The 18,980-nt window shown below is 44.7% G+C and overlaps 5 protein-coding genes across 5 annotated transcripts; 3 read left to right on the top strand and 2 right to left on the bottom strand.

Annotated features, from left to right (window-relative positions):
• Positions 1–528: 528 nt before the first annotated feature.
• SERLADRAFT_378656 (uncharacterized protein) lies at positions 529–827 on the top strand (the record flags this gene model as incomplete). Its single annotated transcript, XM_007313763.1, has 1 exon — positions 529–827. A coding segment is annotated over one exon (245 nt), but the record flags the coding sequence as incomplete, so codon positions are not given.
• Positions 828–9,768: 8,941 nt separating this feature from the next.
• SERLADRAFT_378655 (uncharacterized protein) lies at positions 9,769–10,156 on the top strand (the record flags this gene model as incomplete). Its single annotated transcript, XM_007313762.1, has 1 exon — positions 9,769–10,156. A coding segment is annotated over one exon (265 nt), but the record flags the coding sequence as incomplete, so codon positions are not given.
• Positions 10,157–11,043: 887 nt separating this feature from the next.
• Positions 11,044–11,536, bottom strand: SERLADRAFT_457522 (uncharacterized protein; the record flags this gene model as incomplete). Its single annotated transcript, XM_007313761.1, has 1 exon — positions 11,044–11,536. One exon carries the CDS (start codon positions 11,366–11,368, stop codon positions 11,144–11,146), a length of 225 nt encoding a protein of 74 aa, XP_007313823.1.
• Positions 11,537–13,632: 2,096 nt separating this feature from the next.
• On the bottom strand, positions 13,633–15,012 carry SERLADRAFT_405528 (uncharacterized protein; the record flags this gene model as incomplete). Its single annotated transcript, XM_007313760.1, has 6 exons — positions 13,633–13,682; positions 13,736–13,787; positions 13,848–13,961; positions 14,022–14,086; positions 14,165–14,465; positions 14,488–15,012. 6 exons carry the CDS (start codon positions 15,010–15,012, stop codon positions 13,633–13,635), a joined length of 1,107 nt encoding a protein of 368 aa, XP_007313822.1.
• Positions 15,013–16,415: 1,403 nt separating this feature from the next.
• On the top strand, positions 16,416–16,940 carry SERLADRAFT_378653 (uncharacterized protein; the record flags this gene model as incomplete). The annotated part of the gene is made up of 1 exon (XM_007313759.1): positions 16,416–16,940. The coding sequence occupies one exon, from the start codon at positions 16,449–16,451 to the stop codon at positions 16,617–16,619; it is 171 nt and encodes a 56-aa protein (XP_007313821.1).
• Between the last annotated feature and the right edge of the window lie 2,040 nt (positions 16,941–18,980).

The raw sequence follows: 18,980 nt of genomic DNA, 5'->3' as shown, positions 1-18,980 counted from the left end.
AGATAAGTCTCTTTGAACAAACTTGATGAACCCTCAGACTTTGTTAAGCACTTTGTGCGTAACAAAAGAATCGTATTCCATTCCAGAAGTCCCACCTATTTAGGTTTGGGAAGAAAAAGCCGACAATACGTCGCAACGACCGAGAACCAGATCTCAGAGAGCAGGAAGAAGCTCAGACGATTTACAGACACAGACAGCAACACCCCCGACATCGTCCAGACCAGGAAGGATAGCAGCACCACCCCCCTTCCCTCAACCAGACGTCACCCGACTCCACACCAGAGAACAGGCAGACGCATTCTACGAAGCCAGAACACGTTGGCTACAGTTCTACGCGGAAAGTCATCCACAACTAATCCCCAGAACACAACACAATCCTCCAGTAACCACAGAAAACATCTACAACAAAGACGACTTCGAAGAATACGCAGCGGAAGGTGAACCAATACCCCTTCCCACACCACAGATACTTCCCACTGCACCCAACCCATCTCCTACCCCACCTACCTACACCATGTCAAACGCTACGACACCCAAACCCACTATGATTGGGAAAATCGACGACTTTGATGGGACCCCAGACAAGGCCCAAAGATGGATATCATCCACTGACTTACACTTTGACGTCAACGACACCATTTATACCTCTGACAAGAAAAAGGTGTACGTGGCTCTCAGCTACATGAAGGACAGAACCACCGCCTCATGGAGTGAAGCCAAGATGACCGAATACAAAGACAAAAACGCCTACCCCACATGGGCAGATTTTATGAAAACATTCACAGCTAGTTTCAGAACAGCAAATGTCAAAGGAACGGCTTCGGCCGCCTTGATGAAAATGAGGATGGAACCAGGAGAAAATGCAGTGGCATTCAACTCGAGGTTTATGCTAGATGCCGGGAAAAGCGGCATCAACAACGAAGCCATGATCATGGTTTATCAAAAAGCAATCTGACCCCCCCTCCTCCGCGGAGCACTCACCGGAAAGGAACTGGTCACCATTGAAGACTGGATGAACACGGTGGCCAACCTAGATGCCAACTGGATCAGTGCCAACGCCATCTCGGAAGGGACATGGGGGGCCAGAAACAAAGAAAGACAGTACGACAAAAATCACAAAGGTGGACCATCCACCAGCGTGAAAAGTCTGACCAAAGACGAAGAAGAAACCAGGAGGAAGGAAGGAAGGTGCTTCATATGCAACGAAAAAGGACACATCGGGAGGAATTGTAGGAACAAAGGAAAAACTCCCGAAAGAAAGGTACGTCAAACCGAAACTGAAGATGACTTCAAGACAGTGGTAGAAGAAGACAGGGTCCAAAACATCATGAGGATGTGGAGGGAGTTGGGAGAAGACCAAAAAGCTGAGGCGATGAAAGAATTAGAAGACGAGGGTTTTTGAAACGACGGACTACCCCGATGTTAGTACCGTCGAAAATGGCAACTGTAACAATAGCAACGATCAATGCCAACTCTTTACGAATCGATTGCTCGTTAAAACAGAAAACCATCGGAACCAAAGCCCTGATAGATTCAGGAGCTACGGACGACTTCATGGACACAAAATTCGCCATTAAAAACCGACTCCCCCTCCAAAAACTCCCGACCCCTATAACGTGTAAAAACGTTGACGGAACCACGAACAAAAACGGAAAAATTACGCATTGCACCTATCAGAGAATAGACGCAGGAGGACAAAACAGGTTTACGAAGTTTCTATTAACCGGACTGGACGGAGAAGACGTATTGCTAGGCTTCCCCTGGTTACGAAAAGTCAACCCGGTCATTAACTGGAAAGACAAAGAATTACCGTACTCAGACAAACATTCAATCAGGACGAACCAAACTACCACGGAAACAAAAATCAGGACAACCACAGTAGACGAGGACGAATACAAAACCATTCACAGATACGTATCCGACCACACACCCTATCCTCGAACCACGATTCGGTTAAAAGTCAACTCGGCAATGGAACACGCACAAATACACGGAGAAAGAAAAAAAGAACATATCCTCCCAGATGAATATAAGGGCTATTCAGACGTCTTTGACAAGAAGAAATCGGAAAGACTCCCCAAGCGACGGGAATATGATCATGTAATCAACATGAAACCGGAATCTGTACCAACAGATTGCAAACTGTACCCACTAGCACCAAAGGAAGATGAAGTGTTAACGGAATTCTTGACGGACAACTACAGAAAGGGATACATCAGGCCAAGCAAGTCGCCACAGGTGTCCCCCTTCTTCTTCATTGGCAAGAAAGACGGATCACTCGACCATGCCAAGATTACAGAAAACTAAACGCATATACCGTAAAAGACCCATATCCACTACCCCTGATACCCGACCTCATCGAAAAATTGAAAGGAGCCACCGTCTTTACTAAACTGGATCTACGTTGGGGATACAACAACGTAAGGATAAAAGAAGGAGACGAATGGAAAGCTGCCTTCAAAACCAGCAAGGGAGTATTCGAACCAACGGTCATGTTTTTCGGCATGTGCAATTCCCCAGCAACATTCCAAAGGCTGATGAACGACAAATTCAAAGACTATATTGATGAAGGCTGGATGATCATATACATGGACGACATCCTCATCTTTGACACCAATGTTGAAAGACTCCGCATCCGGACAAAACAGGTTCTACAAAGGCTACGAGAAAACGACCTATTCCTGAAACTTGAAAAATGTACCTTTGAGGCGGAAACCATCGAGTACTTGGGAATGATTGTTTCCCACAACCAGGTATCCATGGACCCAGCCAAACTCGCAGGAATACGCGATTGGCCAACCCCGAAAGACACCAAAGGCGTACGGAAGTTCTTAGGTTACGGAAACTTCTACAGGAAGTTTATAGGCCATTACTCTGACCTAGCCCGACCCCTAAACGCCTTGCTAGAAAAAGACAAAAAGTGGAACTGGACGAAAATCGAAGATGACACTTTCAAACTATTGAAACAAAGATTCCTCGAATCCCCTGTAACCCAAATCCCCGATTCCTCGAAACCGTCGAAGATAGCAGCTGACGCGAGCAAACACACCACCAGAGCTGTATTAATGCAACCAGACGATCAAGGACAATGCCACACTCCACGAATAACCAATCGCCATTCTACCTCCTCATGGGATACGAACCCCGAGGAATCCCGACTAAACACCGATCCACAAACATCCCATCAGTAGAAAAACGATTATCCGAACTGCTTAGGGCAAGACAGAACGCTCTAAAAGCACACGAACTAGCGAGAAGCAAGATGATGAAACGAACGAACGGAAAGTTCACCAGATTCTCAGAAGGACAAAAGGTGTGGTTAGAAAACACCAACCTGCGGGAAAAAGCCACCGAATACAAGAAGTTCAACATGAAACGCATCGGACCTTTCCGCATCCAAGAAAAGATCTCTCCGGTAAACTACCAATTATCGTTACCTCCCCATTGGAGGATACACAACGTTTTCCACGCATCCCTCCTAACCCCGTATACCGAAACCGACACTCACAGATCGAACTTTATCCGACCACCACCTGACCTTATCAACGAAGAAGAAAAATATGAAGTAGAAAGTATTCTTAGACACAAACCCTGGAAACGCGGACGCCGTTACCTGATCAAATGGCGCCATTACCCTCATTCCGAAAACTCATGGGAACCAGAAGAACACCTGACCAATGCTGCGGAGATACTGGAAGCCTATAAGAGAGACCACAAACTGTGTTTATAACGACTGAGTTGCACTACTGGAAGAAACCAGGCAACTCAACGTCAATCTCTAGCAAGTAGTTGAACAGGTGTATAAAGACGAAATCAAAAGCTAAGGTATGTACATCGTTGAGTGTCTACTTATATATGTAAGAACTCATGTCAGCCATGAGGCGCTGACTGATAGACATGAGGATGTATCGTGTTTAGCTTGGTAAGATGATTTGTAAGTGATCATGTGACTTAGGGTCACATGATGAGATAAGAAGATAAGATAAGAAAAGCTACATGATAAGATAAGGAGAAATGAGTGTCTCTACGTCAGAGTTGGAGATGAAAGGTGAAGTATTAGATGTAAGAGAAGGGGATCGTGACATTACCCCCCCTTTAGGACTTTCGTCCCGAAAGGTTGGTTCAAGTTTGCCATTTTCCCAATTAAATATCCTATGTTTATGGGAAAATTCTGTGAAGTTTTTGAATGGTTGATAATGAAGTAAGAAATTGATTCGTCGTGGAGCGGATGGGAAATGATCATGGAAGTCTTTGACTAATTCTGGCGAGTTTTTGACATTTCGCTCAGGTTCCCATGTTCGTTCTTCTTTTCCATATCCTTTCCAATGTACCAGATATTCTAACTTGCCACGTTTCAATCGTGAGTCAAGTATCTGTTCTACTTCGTATTCTCTTTGTCCGTCAACTTCAGCGGGGGGTGGAGGTTTTGGTTTCTTTTGACCAGGAAAGGTTGGTTCTTTATAGGGGTGGAGGATTTTTTCGTTGAATACTGGATATACGTTTTTCCATTTTCCGGGTAGTTTTAATTTGTAAGCGGCCGGTCCGGTTTTCTTTTCGACTACGAATGGTCCGTGTCGTTTGGATAGTAGATCGGCTTTGATGTGAGTAGCGCCTGGCTTGTGATGTAATGTGAAATGATAATTTGCCAGTTCGCTAACCCATCTTGCTTGTCGTCTATTGAGCTTCTGAGGTTGTTCAAAGTATGTCAGGTTCTGATGATCAGTCCAGATCTCGAACTCTTTCGCGGCGTCCATTAGGTAATGGCGCCATTCCTCCAAAGCCGTCATAATGGCCAATAGTTCTTTATCATATATCTCGTAATTTCTTTCAGTTGGATTGAGAGATTTAGATAGATAAGCTATTGGTTTCCAGACTTCATTCTGTTCTTGAGAGAGTACTGCTCCTAGAGCATAGTCGCTACTATCCGCTTCTACTCGGTATCGACCGTCATTGGTCGGAAGTGCTAATACGGGGGTTGTGCTTATCCTTCTTTTTATCTCTTCGAAGGCTTCTTTTTGTTCTTTTCCCCATGTAAACTCTTCTTTACCGGTCAGTTTAGTAAGCGGTTTCGCTATCGATCCGAATCCTTCGATAAACCTTCTATAGAAGTTAACGAATCCTAAAAAGGCTTGCACATGTTTCTTTGTTTTGCATTCTGGCCAGTCTAGGATTCCCTTCACCTTAATCGGGTCCATGCGGATTTCGTTTTCCGAGATGATTAATCCCAGATATTCTGTTTCTGTTTCTTCGAAATCGCATTTTTCCGGTTTTAGGTATAGATGGTGTTTTCGTAAGATCTGAAGTACACGTTGCGTCATTGCTCGGTGTTCCTCTATTGTTTTTGTGAAGATCATAATATCGTCCAGGTAGATCACTACTTTTCCTTCATCAATTAGGTCTTTGAATATAGAATTCATCATAGTTTGGAATGTAGCTGGTGAATTTGTTAATCCAAAGAACATTACTAACGGTTCGAACAAGCCGCGATTGGTTCTAAATGCAGCCTTGTGTTCGTCTCCTTCCTTGATCCGAATGTTATTATATCCCCATCTTATGTCAAGTTTTGTGAAATACTTGGCGCCTCTGAGCTTGTCTACAAGTTCATTAATCAGAGGTAATGGATATCGGTTTTTTATGGTGATTTCATTTAATTTTCGGTAATCTTGTACAGGTCGGAGTTTGCCGTCTTTCTTTTTGATGAAGAAGAATGGTGAAGCAATCGGAGATTTACTGGGTCTGATGCGTCCCGGGTCTAAGTTCTCTTTTAGGAATGCATCTAACTGTTCTTGTTCTCCTAGTGCTAATGGATAAACCTTACAGTCTATCGTGTGATCGCCTGGTATTAGTTCGATTGCATGGTCCCATTGTCTTCTCTCAGGGAGGGCGTCAAATTCTTTTTTGTCAAAGACATCTTTGAATTCGTGAAGGTATTTTGGTACAATGCCTTCGAATCCACCTGTTTTCTGGTCTTTTCCCGCTGCTTCGGCAAGCTGTTGTGCAGTCGTGCCGTGAGCGCGGATGTGGTGCATGACGTCAGGAATGGATGTGTCTTCAACGTTTAGGAAATTGAATTGGACGATTCTATCCCCCTCTTCAAGATTGACCTCAGGGCAATACGTTTCTAGATCTTCTTCGGGATCAAAGAATCTTACCATCATGTTGCAGTCTGATGGACATCTATTGAAGTCTAATTTTGACATGTTCCAGTCTATCGTGGGATTGTGTTTCTTTAACCATTCATGGCCTAGGAACATCCTGCCAGTTCCAAGATTGGTAACGGCTAGCTGGAGTCTTTCGGCGTGGTCGTTGATCTCCACTAATATTTCTACGAATTCTTTAATACTGCCGTCTCGGTTTAGAGTACCGTCAGCATTGTAGACTGGAATTGGTCTAGGGATTCTATGCCTTTCATATCCCTGTTCTTCAACAAATTTGTTATCTATGCAACTTCCGGTACAGCCGCTGTCTAGTAATGCCTCAATCGTCGTTGATTGATGGGATGCAAGGTTTGTTAGTCTGCAGGTGATGTTCATCTGGTTTCCCTGAGTGCCTCTAATGAATTGCTTAGGCTTCTTCAGTTCTTCCAGTGCTAATACCATTTCGTGAATTGGTAAAGCATTCAGTTCTTTTATCAAATCTGCATTGACTTCCAATCCTCTTTTCCTGTGGGTCCAACTACTGAGAATACCAATAGATCTTTCTTCCTTTTGGTCTCGTAGTCTTTCCGCTATCCAGGCAGCTGTCCATGGTGTTTTTTGATTCTTTTTATCTAGGTTTTTATTAGAGGTGTTCCTGACCTCTTTGGAGCTGGTCGAAGCATCAGTTTCGGTTACGCTACCCAATTGAGTCGTAACATTCTGTGCTTCAGTTGTCTCCTTCGTAGTTGCTGCGCTTTTCGTGGCCCTTTCCCCTTTAGGTACCTCGTGCGCCGCTTCCTGTGCTGCGCTTTTCTCTTTCGAGTGCGCCGCTTCCTTTTTGGGAATCTTTTCAACCTGTTTCCCTTTCAGGTTCTCCTCTTTCATAGATTGTTCCTTTCGTTTTAGATCTTGTGCATCTTTTAATAAAGCAATATCATTTTCATCATTACTGGTATATGTGGCATCAAGATTTTCAATGGGTAGGAAAGTATATCTATTTACAAAGTTCTTTGGCACAGTCTGGCGAGGAGTCGCAGCTGGCCTTCTTAAAAACCCTGGAGCAAGTTAGCTCGTTCTTCTTCCGGCATTGCTTCTAACATTGCTCGGAGATCGAATTTTGGTTTTTGTGGTGTCTGTCCGTTCAGATGGTCTCTGGCTCTATGGCCCTTCTCTCCGCACTTGAAGCAGTGTCCTTCAGTTCGGAACTTCTGTTTGTCTACTTCCATCTCTTTTCCGGCCCCGGTATATAGTGTACCCGTGCCGTCTTTCTTCGCTTCCACCGTCTCGGTCTTCCTCTCCGAAGCACCCTTCTCTTGGTATCTTCCATTGGGTCCCCGGTTCCCCGTACCGGAGCTGCCGTTGGTTGATCCTTTCAACATCCGCTCATTCTCCATTTGGTCTCGCCACAATTGGTCGTTTGTGACGATCCTCGTCTTCCATTCTGTGTATGTCGTGGGAACGTTTCCACTATAAATGATCTGTTTTATAAGTGGACCATTTATGTTATTCCTGATTAGTGTGATCAGGAATTGTTCATTCCGTTTGACATCGTAGCCGGCCCATCTTCTTAACTCTTCGAATTTTACAAAGAACTCTTGGGCCGTTAGAGTTCCTTGTTTTTTGTATATGATTTCATACCTCGCTCTTTCTTCCTCGTGTGTGTCAGTGAAATGGTCTTTGAGGGTCCTCTCAAAGTGAGCCCAGCTCTCTAAGAGGGTGATTTCCCCTGCATCCGACCTTTCCTCTGCGATCTTCCTCCTCTCTACCCACTCTGTTCTTAGGGCCGCTGCTGCCCCTATACTCATATAGGATAAGGCGAAGCTTATCCGGTTCCTTTCTCGGGAGAAGTATGCGGAGTTTGCATTAAAATGGAGTTCTAATGACTCCGAGAAGCTTCGAAACTTCTTCTTGTCTCCGTCGTAAGGTTCCGGCTTTGCTAATGCCGTTTTCCTAAATTCTGCTTCTTGTGCGCGTGGCAGGCCCATTCCTGAAGGCTGCCTCCTTTCGCTCTCTGCGAGCCTTCTGCGCAAGTCTCTTACTTCTTCGTCTTTTGATGAGAATCTCTCTTCCCGTAATTCGTTGTTGTCTGCGATCGCGTTGTTGACCGCCGTTAAGATGAGGTTCTGTAGGTTCTGCATCTGCTGCTGGTTGGTTGCCGGCGATGGTGCGCGCGGCTGAATATGCGGTAATGCGTCCCGCAAATCTGACATGTCGGTGCTCTCGGCCATGTCTGGGGTCTCTCGATATGTGTCGTAAGACATTCAGGGATGATGTGGGGGATGGTGATAGGAATGATAGGGTTGGAGTGATTTGTTCTTGTTTTATAATTGGCCCGGGAAAGGGCAGAATCGGGATCTGGTAGGAATATAGTGATGCAAAGGGCATTCAAAAAAGGTTCCCCAGATGACAAATCTGGATCAACACTTCTTTAATGAAGATCCCTTTCTCTGTCTTTCCTTCTGCTTATGGGTTCCTCTTCTGTCCCCACTAAGCGTGTACGTAAACTATCTATTTATAGTACCAGTGTTCTAATAGTATCGTAATCGAGGTCCGAACGGTTGTCTCGATGATGGCCCGCGTTAACCGCTGTCAGCCCTCTTCCTACTGGCGGAGGCAAGTGCCCGGCCCGGTAAGAAGTATAAAGAAGTTTTTGTAGCTAATAGAACCTTAGCGACTCCACGTCACTAAGTTCTCTAAGTACGGGATTTTGGGGGCGGATGATGGGAGATAGAGGGATGGTTTCGAAAGATGAGTTAGATGGTGATGATTGGATGAAAGTGATTATGGTGGATGGGCGAGTTATAGGGGATGTGATTTGAGAGAGGGGTGTGGTGAGGCGAATGTATAGTTTGAGTAGAACGAAGAATAGGATGATGATGATGGGGGTTAGGATGATGATTAGGATAGCCTTTGTTTCTGTCATCAACTAGGTGCTCTTTACTAGCTTTTGATTATATAACGACTGAGTTGCACTACTGGAAGAAACCAGGCAACTCAACGTCAATCTCTAGCAAGTAGTTGAACAGGTGTATAAAGACGAAATCAAAAGCTAAGGTATGTACATCGTTGAGTGTCTACTTATATATGTAAGAACTCATGTCAGCCATGAGGCGCTGACTGATAGACATGAGGATGTATCGTGTTTAGCTTGGTAAGATGATTTGTAAGTGATCATGTGACTTAGGGTCACATGATGAGATAAGAAGATAAGATAAGAAAAGCTACATGATAAGATAAGGAGAAATGAGTGTCTCTACGTCAGAGTTGGAGATGAAAGGTGAAGTATTAGATGTAAGAGAAGGGGATCGTGACAGTGTTGAAGAGACAACCACCCCCACCACCACCAATCCTCTGTCTCTCAAAACACACAACATGTCTACTTCTCACTCTACCGGCTTCCCCATCACCACCTACTCTGTACCCGGCGAAGCCAACATGCTAGCCGACGAACGAGTGTCCTTTGCCCGAGGGCAACGACACAACCAGGCTGACGTCTCTGACGCCATAGAATTAATGTCAGCCAAAAACGCCCACGTCTATCTATTTCGTGAAACAGAAAAACGCTATCCCGATGCGTACCACGCTCTTTCTTCCCTATACACTTTCCTTAACATAGACCTCATGGCTGACGAACTCCTGAAAGCCATAGACTCACTACATTCGTTGGAAAGCGAGCATTCGCGGCACAACAATCAGGACTCGAGTATCTGTCGGGCACTCCGGATGGAAAAGTTAGTTTTGGAATCTTTGGAACGACGCTTGAGGATGAACTCCTTGAGTGGGCAGACGGACGCGGCAAAGGCATATTTGGAATTAGGCGGGAAGATCTTGCTAACCGAGGCGCGCACGCGGATAGAGCGAGACGGCTATACGAGTACTCCTCCACCCGGTTTGTCCCGCCGATCCCCATTATACCCAGATCAGATCAGTGTTACCCCGGAGCTCACCTACCCCACCGCCACTCCACAACCTCCGCCCACCCAGTTAGCGGAAAAATACATTCCCACCGTCCCAACCAGCCCGACCTCACAAGGGTCGAACCCCTCCAGTCCCCGTTCCACTGGGTCGAACCCAGAACCACTACCACCGCAGTCACCTCCGCCTCGACCAGTACCAAACGCCCAAACCCGTCGCCTGACGAACCGACGAGGAGCCCGATCGGGCCGACAAGAAGTGATACTCCAGATCCCCGCCGTCAGAACTCCATCGAATCGGCGATATCGTACGTTGAAGAGTCCGAAAGACAGTCCGCCTGGCGTAACGCGCAGGCCTGAGACCGGCTCCCCTTCCAATCCAATCAACGTAGATGACGACAACATGATCGACCAATTGTACGCGGGAACGTACAACCTGGGAGATGACGATCCCCCCACTCCCAAATCCGACACCTCATCCAATACCTGACGAAAGTACCACCAAGGCGTTCGCGACAACGCTCCTTACTGTCAAAACTGCGGTTAGAGTGATCACCGTACATATTACTGCGAAGCCTACTACTGCCCCGACTGCGATAGACGCGCACCAGGGCATAGTTTCAATTGGTGCCCTATTCGTAGGGAAAACGAAGATAGGATTCTGATGGAGGGATTACATGGAGATGTCAGCTACGACGACAGCTACAACATGGATGGCGAGGGTACCGAATTTCGGTGAAATTCGAAGCAAGTAAGGGGGTAATGTTACGATTTGTCTACCTCTATTACGGACTACTCATTTCTCTTTACTCATCGGTTATACCATCGGACCGATGACTCACGTCCCTCGCATACACTTCCGCTCCTCTCCCACTTCTATTACTTTGTATAGTACTCAGTCCTCAACGGACAGACCTACCCTAGATAGGACGTAACTCCTATCGCCGACTTACTTCTCTATGAATACGCTTGTAACAGTAGTAGTATTCTCCAATACGATTCTACGCAGTTCACGCTTACAAAGCTAGACTTCCAAGATCAGACTTCCATACGGAAGAAGACCAACAACCGTTGGAATCCCTCTATTCAGAATTACATCCTCGAACTTGTCTTCGGATAAGTCTCTTTGAACAAACTCGACGAACCCTCAGACTTTGTTAAGCACTTTGTGCGTAACAAAGACGAAGAGCCAGGCGGCATCTGATCCAGGCCGTGATAGTCAACAGACGCAATGCCGTTCTTCACCTTCACCCACAAGCCTGCAAGGTGTTCAGAGTCGCCCGTTGGAGGCACACCTTGTATCATGACCACCCACATCCCATTTGCCAAAGCTAAATGATATATAATCAGTAAATACAATGTAAGATATATTACAATATACGCTCACATTCTGCTATACCTTTTTGCTTTACAAATTTCAGAGGACAAAGGCTATCTTTGTCTTCTAGTGACCGAAGGAGTATCCGCTTCTCGTCTTGCTTAAGAATGGATATGCCCTTCTTTGCATCCTTGCTGCAAGGGTGGGATACATGTTCCGGCCAATTGTAGCAGACAATGTTCTGCTCAGCAAGCTCCTTCGGAAGCGACTTCCAAGGAAATAAACTTGCCGACTTGAAAACAAATCCTTGTTTTTCTTTACTGACGGTGTCGATGATGAGAACTGTTGTTAGAAAACCACACACAAAAACAAACTAACACACAATCCTCCCAGATTCCACGGAACTTGTTTATGGGCTTTGCCTCCTAGAACAGTGGGTGCTCTGGTTGTTCATGGGGTGGTATGTATGAGGATCCTTCAAAGTAAAACCCAGAGGTGTATGAGTGTGGGTTTTGAGGAGGAGGGATAGTTGAATTTATAGAAAGATAGGGGCTTTGTGGCGAGTATAGACGAGCACTACCTTGCTAATTGTAGCACAAGGTAGGTTTGAGAACAATGAGGATGACGAGGTGACGAGGTTCCCAGTGATAGCAGGCTCCTGACGCACAAACTGTAGTGCTCAGAAGGACTCTAATCGAAAGGGATGACAATCACTTTCAAAAAGTGACGAGTGACGATGACAGCAGTTAACAGTGGTAGAAGTGGGAAGTGTTGTGACCACACTGGATCACAAGTAGCAGAGTAGTGAACTTGAGAGTAGAGAAGAAGTCTGGATTGGACTTCTTGTTCTTTTTACAAGGTAAAATACAGGGGTTTATATAAAAGTAGGCTATGCACAGTATAGCCGTGCAAAAAGAATGAGAAAGAACATGAAGGAAGGAATGTATGCTGACGAATCCTGCGTAGGTAGTACAGGATAAGATTGTCAAAAAAAGGAAAAGAAAGGGATAGAACAATGAATGCTGTGAGTAATGTCACAGGTTTGTACAGCCATAAAGTAAAGTCCAATAGCAAAAAGAGAGCAGGAAAATCATGATGTCATGGGAAGATGCAGTAGAAAAAGGGCAAGGCAAAACACTATCAGTATCAACACAGTTCCTTTATTGTCAGTCAGGCATTCTAAAAAATATGTGTCCATAAAAATGATTCAAAAATCAAAAATAATTGCACTGTAAATGGATGTTCTGCTGAAAAAAAAGAAACTGGAGCCACCGGTCCACCACCTAGTCCAAATGCGACAGTTCCATGGCCTTACCAATGGACTGGTTGCGTTGGACCACCTGATCAAACGAGGGAGGGAGAGGAGTAGTTCCAATTTGGAACAAGTGAGTCCCAGGCAGGGTGTGATAGCTGTAGCTGTAGCAAAGACGATGGACAAAAGATAAGTGTACCCAAGTGAATGGGACAGCGATGAACATGGGCAACGCAAGGGGATGAACCTTCTCCAGCTCAAAAATCACCCACCCACGCTCCAACCAGGCAAGACGAGCGACCGATGTTTTGATAGTGTATGATGGCAGATCGACGTCATGAAGATGGACCTGTTGCCCTATTTGGACCGGCTGCCGGGGCTTTGCTGATATCAGCAGTGGCACGTGGTAGTCAACGGATCGGCGACGGAAGCGGATAGGAAGTGGTGACATCAGAAATGGTGGGGGTGCAAATAAGATGAGGAGGAGGAGGGTGGAGGTGATGGAAAAGTGGATTAGAATGGGGATCCAGAAACGACCGTCAGGTGAGAATAAAAAGGAGAGGAAGGGGCCCATGGTGGGGCTAGGCAAAGGAAGGGGAGTAAGGGAAACGACAAAAGCGAGGGCGCAATGCAATGTGTAGCCAGTGGCAACGCGGAAATTTGCCGAAATGCCGAAATGCGGACAGTACCGGATGGAAAAGCAAAGGTGAGCGTGACTGGATTGCCTAATAGAGGTGGTGCTGATCAGCCACAAGTTCGAAAAAGGCAATATTAATTACTATTCCACGTGGCACTGTGCCTGTGTGGCGCAAAGGCGAGTCTTTTTGAATATTCGCTTTGTTATTGACACCTGTCCATGCTACCAATCAACTTTGGTGCATGACAACGGTTAGTAGCGCACACTGATATGTGGTAGTAATAGCTACTCACCCAGGCATTCACGCATGATAGTCTTGATTTTATCAATATCTGAATCGGAATTTTGGCCTGGCTGGACTGCGCCTGGCTGGACTACATCTGTAGCCCAGTGTTCACCAACAAGCCTTGAAGATACATGTTTTCTGTGTGAAAATACGTAAGTTCTGTGAGTCAGAAATGAGAAATTAACACTCACTAAACAAGACTTTTGAGATGACCAATTGCCTCATTGCTTGCATGACAACATTCTTTCAAATACTATAACACTGTCAGTTCCGGATCTTACAGTAACAGCATGTGAGACTTACACCTTCAGCCTCACAGCTTTCGAACGATGATCCTAGCCCTTCGTCATGGTTGACATTATTACCGCACATAACTAATACGGACTGAAAGCCATACAGCGTCTCAATGGACTGTAGCTAGAGTATAAATTTTTGTATTAGTACGAATAAAACATTAGCAAAATGGCAAGTACTAACTGAGTCAACAATTTTCTGCACACTCTTTGTAAATATGTGCTTACAAGTACCAACGGTTTTATCACCTTTGGTGAGGGCACAGATTTGCAGCCACATTGTTAAGATCTAGTTGTACTGCTCCGGATACTTCTCCTTGAACGCACGGTAGCATAATGACATATGGTTTGTGAAGTGATCAACAACAATATTGGATCCTTCGGGCACAAGGTGCTTGCACTCCTGTTCAGCATTCTCCTGGAAATACATTTGATATGTTCCCCAGAGATTTGGGGCAACACCTTGGCGAGAATTCTTCGAGTTATACAGGGTGACAACTTGCTGTATTTCGATGCCGTTTTGCTCTGCAATTTTTCGGATCAACTTATCTACTTGCTGCAAGTCTTCAACAATCTTTTCACGGATGGCATTAGCCATACGCCCGGATACATGTATCTTTGTTCTGGGCTGGGAGTGTAACAGTGTTTACAGGTGTCCCAATAGCTGCATTTTGGTGGCTGGCATGCGGGCTTTGAGAACTGGGTGCCAGCGACTTGGATGTGCAGTTGAAAAGCTCAAATGGTGATTTTAAAATGGGAGGCTGGGCTGCCCCTTGCTGATCAGCAGTAAACCCCCCTGCAGAGTTAACCCCAAGTGTTGGGGGGGGCTTATTTTTGTCATTATACTCTCTATCAACTTCGTCAAAAGCTGCTAGCTCTAATGCAGAGAAAGACACAAATTCATCTTCAGTTGGTGAGACTTCACTTTCAATAACACACTTCTTGGAAATACCGGTCGCTGTTTGCCTTGCAAGTGGTGGGAGGGGAGATGGTGTTCCTGGAGGTGATGAAAGATCCGAGGTTGTGGAGCGTTGCTGCGCAATAGGAGGCGGTGAAGGGGTGGGTGCAGTTGAAGATATCCTGTGTGCGGTGGTACTGCTGTCAGAACTATGGCTGTGCTTAGTGGGTGATGCCTGTAACAAGCTTGCAGCCTCCTTTATTGAGCGTAAGAGCATTGTTCTCTCTAGAATTAACACAGTGAGGCCTATCCCAAGAGGGGAAACAAGGATACTTGCCTATTTTTTCTTGAAGGACGGGGAGGTAATGTGGGTAAGAGAATAAAAGGGAAGCAAAAAGAAAATTTGGTGCTATATAGCTCAACGTTCAACCAGCAGGTACTTCTATTATAACTGGATTTGCACTGAGAGGGAAAATAGTTGATCAAAGCAAGAGCTAAAAAGGCTTTATAAAGTAAGCTTACCAGAATTCAAGATTTAAATGTTCAAAAAAGTAAACCACTCGACTAATAGAAGTTAGTGCTATAATGATCCCGATCCCATCATGACATCAAGCCGATTATAGAGATCATGATCAAAAACACAGACATATTATAGTTGTAAGCTATGAAGATTTGTAAAATATAAAGGAAATAAACTTACAAACATTACAGCCACTTTTGTGTCTAATGTAGAGTCTTGAGGTTACCGGTGATTGCTACAGTGTTTCTAAGGTGTTCAGGAGCTTTATGGTGGTGAATCAGTTCTTTGATCAAAGCAATATCCAATCAGTTGAGGCCAAAAGGTATCGAGTGCAAGAGATAGAACCACATTAATAGGACATACTGCAGTACTCACCTGTATGCTCCAGAGCTCCTCCGCTTTGGTATTAAAACCAGATTTTTAAGTCCACGCCAAAGATATTATTCTATCAGCTGTAAACTATGATCAATGTTTGGATTATTATAATCATTAGTACACTCACATGGTATATCCAACCACAAGTTCCTCTGGCTTGGTATAGAGGCAGATGGCAAGGGTCCAAAGACTTACTTAGGCGAAAACTTGATGTTGATTGCAGGCTGAGGTCCAAGGTTGGGCTGTTGATGTGAAGATGGACAAACTACTAGCACTGACATTAGTAGTAGTATTTGATTTCCCAAGGCTGAGCCTACCACTGTTGATCCCAAAACTAGCACTGTTATAGTACAAGTGGACGTCTGAGTTGAGTGGATAGCAAACTTGAAAGAGATTGGATGCAAAGGCCTCAATGGGAAAAACTAGTGTCGGTGAAGCACTGACTCTCTGGGAGGTCCAAGTCCAATTTGGTCCACATGAGCTAAGTTTAGGACATGACAGTGGTGGTACATTTTGAGAGTATTATTTCAGGTCACCTTACAGCTGGCAATTTTGGTCAGATAATAATGGTGAGCGTACCATATGATGGGCAAAGCTTCCATACATTGGGATTTGATTCAAAACTGCTTTCTTCTCTTGCTGCTGTGCAAACCATTCCTCCCGAACAGACGCAGCAATTGATGCAACAAGCTCAAACCATGTATTGGGGCTAATCGGACCAACAACTTGAAAAGACAAAAGGATAACCCCGTAGTTATTGATACTCGTCCCAAGGTTGGTCACTGTAAGGACCGTTTTATTATTTTCTTATCTTCATTATGTCTTGGCTCTCGAACGCTTTTCCCGTTACACCTCTGGCTCTAGGGCTAGAGGTATCCTTTGCCATCTTACTTCTCATAGCCCTCACAGGCTTTCTTAACCATCGCTACCACTTCATATCACAGATCAGAGACTGGGCATCGCTCCCAGTTAGCCAGCAGACTGGGTAGGGACTGGTAGTAGGCATCTCGCCAACCAGCTCCAAGCCCCAGTAAAGCCTGGTAATACTAATAACGCCTTATCTAGAATCGTACCTCATCATGAGGATACGGTTCCTGACCACGCGTAACAATCTTCTATTATTAGTACAAGTCTCTCACCTGCTGATTAATCAAATCAGAAGTCGTACGATAGTTACTCTCCCTTTTTCTTATTGGTAGATTAATTCCTCAGACCACTTTTCGTATATTCCCCTTTCGGTCTGAGGAACGGACAGTTCCCTATATAAAGACGTACTTATTCATGTATAGCTCCTTAGCTTTCTATTACTGAATTTACCCGCTTTACTCCTCAACAAGAACCTTTGAAGCTTACCTCTCAAAGTCCTCTACTCGCTATATTTACTAGCGTCTGTCGACCTCAAGCTCATTGGACCCTTACTCCCTGCAAGTGCAGAAGGAGATAGGTTTAGTTTTTGTTATAGTTTATCGTTGCCTCACAGTCACTAGCTGATCATCTTATATTACATGTATCTCCATCCTAAATTCACATTTTGCACTTGTGCTCAGTCTATTGTTTTAACCACTGGTCATAAAAATGAGAAAAAGAGACACCTAGATATTGATTCTAATATATAGCATTTCAAACATTGTGTGACGACATTTTTAAGACTTGACTAAGAAGGTAATGGCGGAAATGGGGCATATCAGTTTCCGTGAGGCCCGTAGTGTTGTATCCTCATAACACAGCATATGCACATGCTAATATCCATAAGCCACTGTCTGGACTGGCTGGAGCTTGAAGAGCATCAGTATACCATCATTGAGTCCAATAAGCAAAGGGTGCTAACTTAGAGAGGATGCGCAGACCAGCCTTTGTGAGCTATTGTCATTGAAACAGCCAGCAAGCAAATAATCCGATCAATAAAGTGCTTGATCACCTATACATAGGGTAGTAGATTAACAGTAATAAATGTGAGAGTACATACCTGGATATCGTCCTGTAACACCGATCGGTCAGTAAAACTGTTGAAATGATGTATTTTGAGGGTCTTGAGCTTGATTATTGCAGCAGTCCAGTGACCTACTAGGCCAGGCCTATGAATAGGCACAATCCAAATATCCCTTTCCCAGTAGTGTCGCCATCGTACAGACATCCAAAGCCTATCATCAGTGGCATCATCATGTACAAGAGGAAGGTTGAAAGTAGAGAAAACTGCACAGCGAGAAGTGCATTCAGGGCCAAGTTTTATGAAAAGTATGGACAAACATCCATTAATGCACTTGTCATTGAGCTGAGCATGTGTATCTGCAAGTCTGAAAGATCGAAGGAAATGGTAGTGATTGTTACGCACAAAGTGCTTAACAAAGTCTGAGGGTTTGTCAAGGTTTGTAAAGAGACTTATCCGAAGACAAGTTCGAGAACGTAGTTCTGAGTGGAGGTTTTCCAACGGGAGTTGGTCTTCTTCTGAATAGAAGTCTGATCTTAGGAGTCTAGCTTTGTAAGTGTAAACTGCGTAGAATTGTATTAGAGAATACTACTGCTGTTACATGGTATTTATAATGGAAAGGAATCAGTGATAGGAGTTAGGTCCTATCTAGGGCAGGTCCGTCTGTTGAGGACTAAGTACTATAATAGGTACTGTGAATGCGAGAGGAATGGAAGTGTACGTGAAGGAAATGAGTCATTGGTCCGATGGTATAACCGATGAGTAAAAAGAAATGAGTAGTCCTTAAATGTCCAATAGAGATCGTAACAGTGATTGGCGAAATTGGTAGAACATCATGACAAAGGCCAGACTTGTATTATCATATGAGTAGCAGCCATAGAAAGAAGACATAGAATAACTAACCAGAGAGATCCATCAAATATTAACCATGATGTCAGTTGGTGTGTTCACCACATCCTCCACATCATCACTTAAGATATCATAAAAAACCTCAATGTCAGTCGGATTTAGCACCTCTGAAGCCTCTACAAGATATGTGTTATTGTCGTCAATGTCGCCTAGATCTTTAGCATCCCCATCAAATACTACCATTTGCAACCATATCAGCTCATGCGGTGTCATGCACCAAAGTTGATTGGTAGCATGGACAGGTGTCAATAACAAAGCGAATATTCAAAAAGACTCGCCTTTGCGCCACACAGGCACAGTGCCACATGGAATAGTAATTAATATTGCCTTTTTCGAACTTGTGGCTGATCAGCACCACCTCTATTAGGCAATCCAGTCATGCTCACCTTTGCTTTTCCATTCGGTACTTTCCGCATTTCGGCATTTCGGCAAATTTTTGTGTCGCCACTGGCTACACATTGCATTGCGCCCTCACTTTTGTCATTTCCTTCACTTCCCTTCCTTTGCCTAGCCC

The sequence above is a fragment of the Serpula lacrymans genome (assembly GCF_000218685.1).
Source record: "Serpula lacrymans var. lacrymans S7.9 unplaced genomic scaffold SERLAscaffold_2, whole genome shotgun sequence".
Lineage (NCBI taxonomy): Eukaryota > Fungi > Basidiomycota > Agaricomycetes > Boletales > Serpulaceae > Serpula > Serpula lacrymans.
Note: the sequence above shows the minus strand (reverse complement) of the source record. Positions and strands in the feature narration are given on the sequence as shown.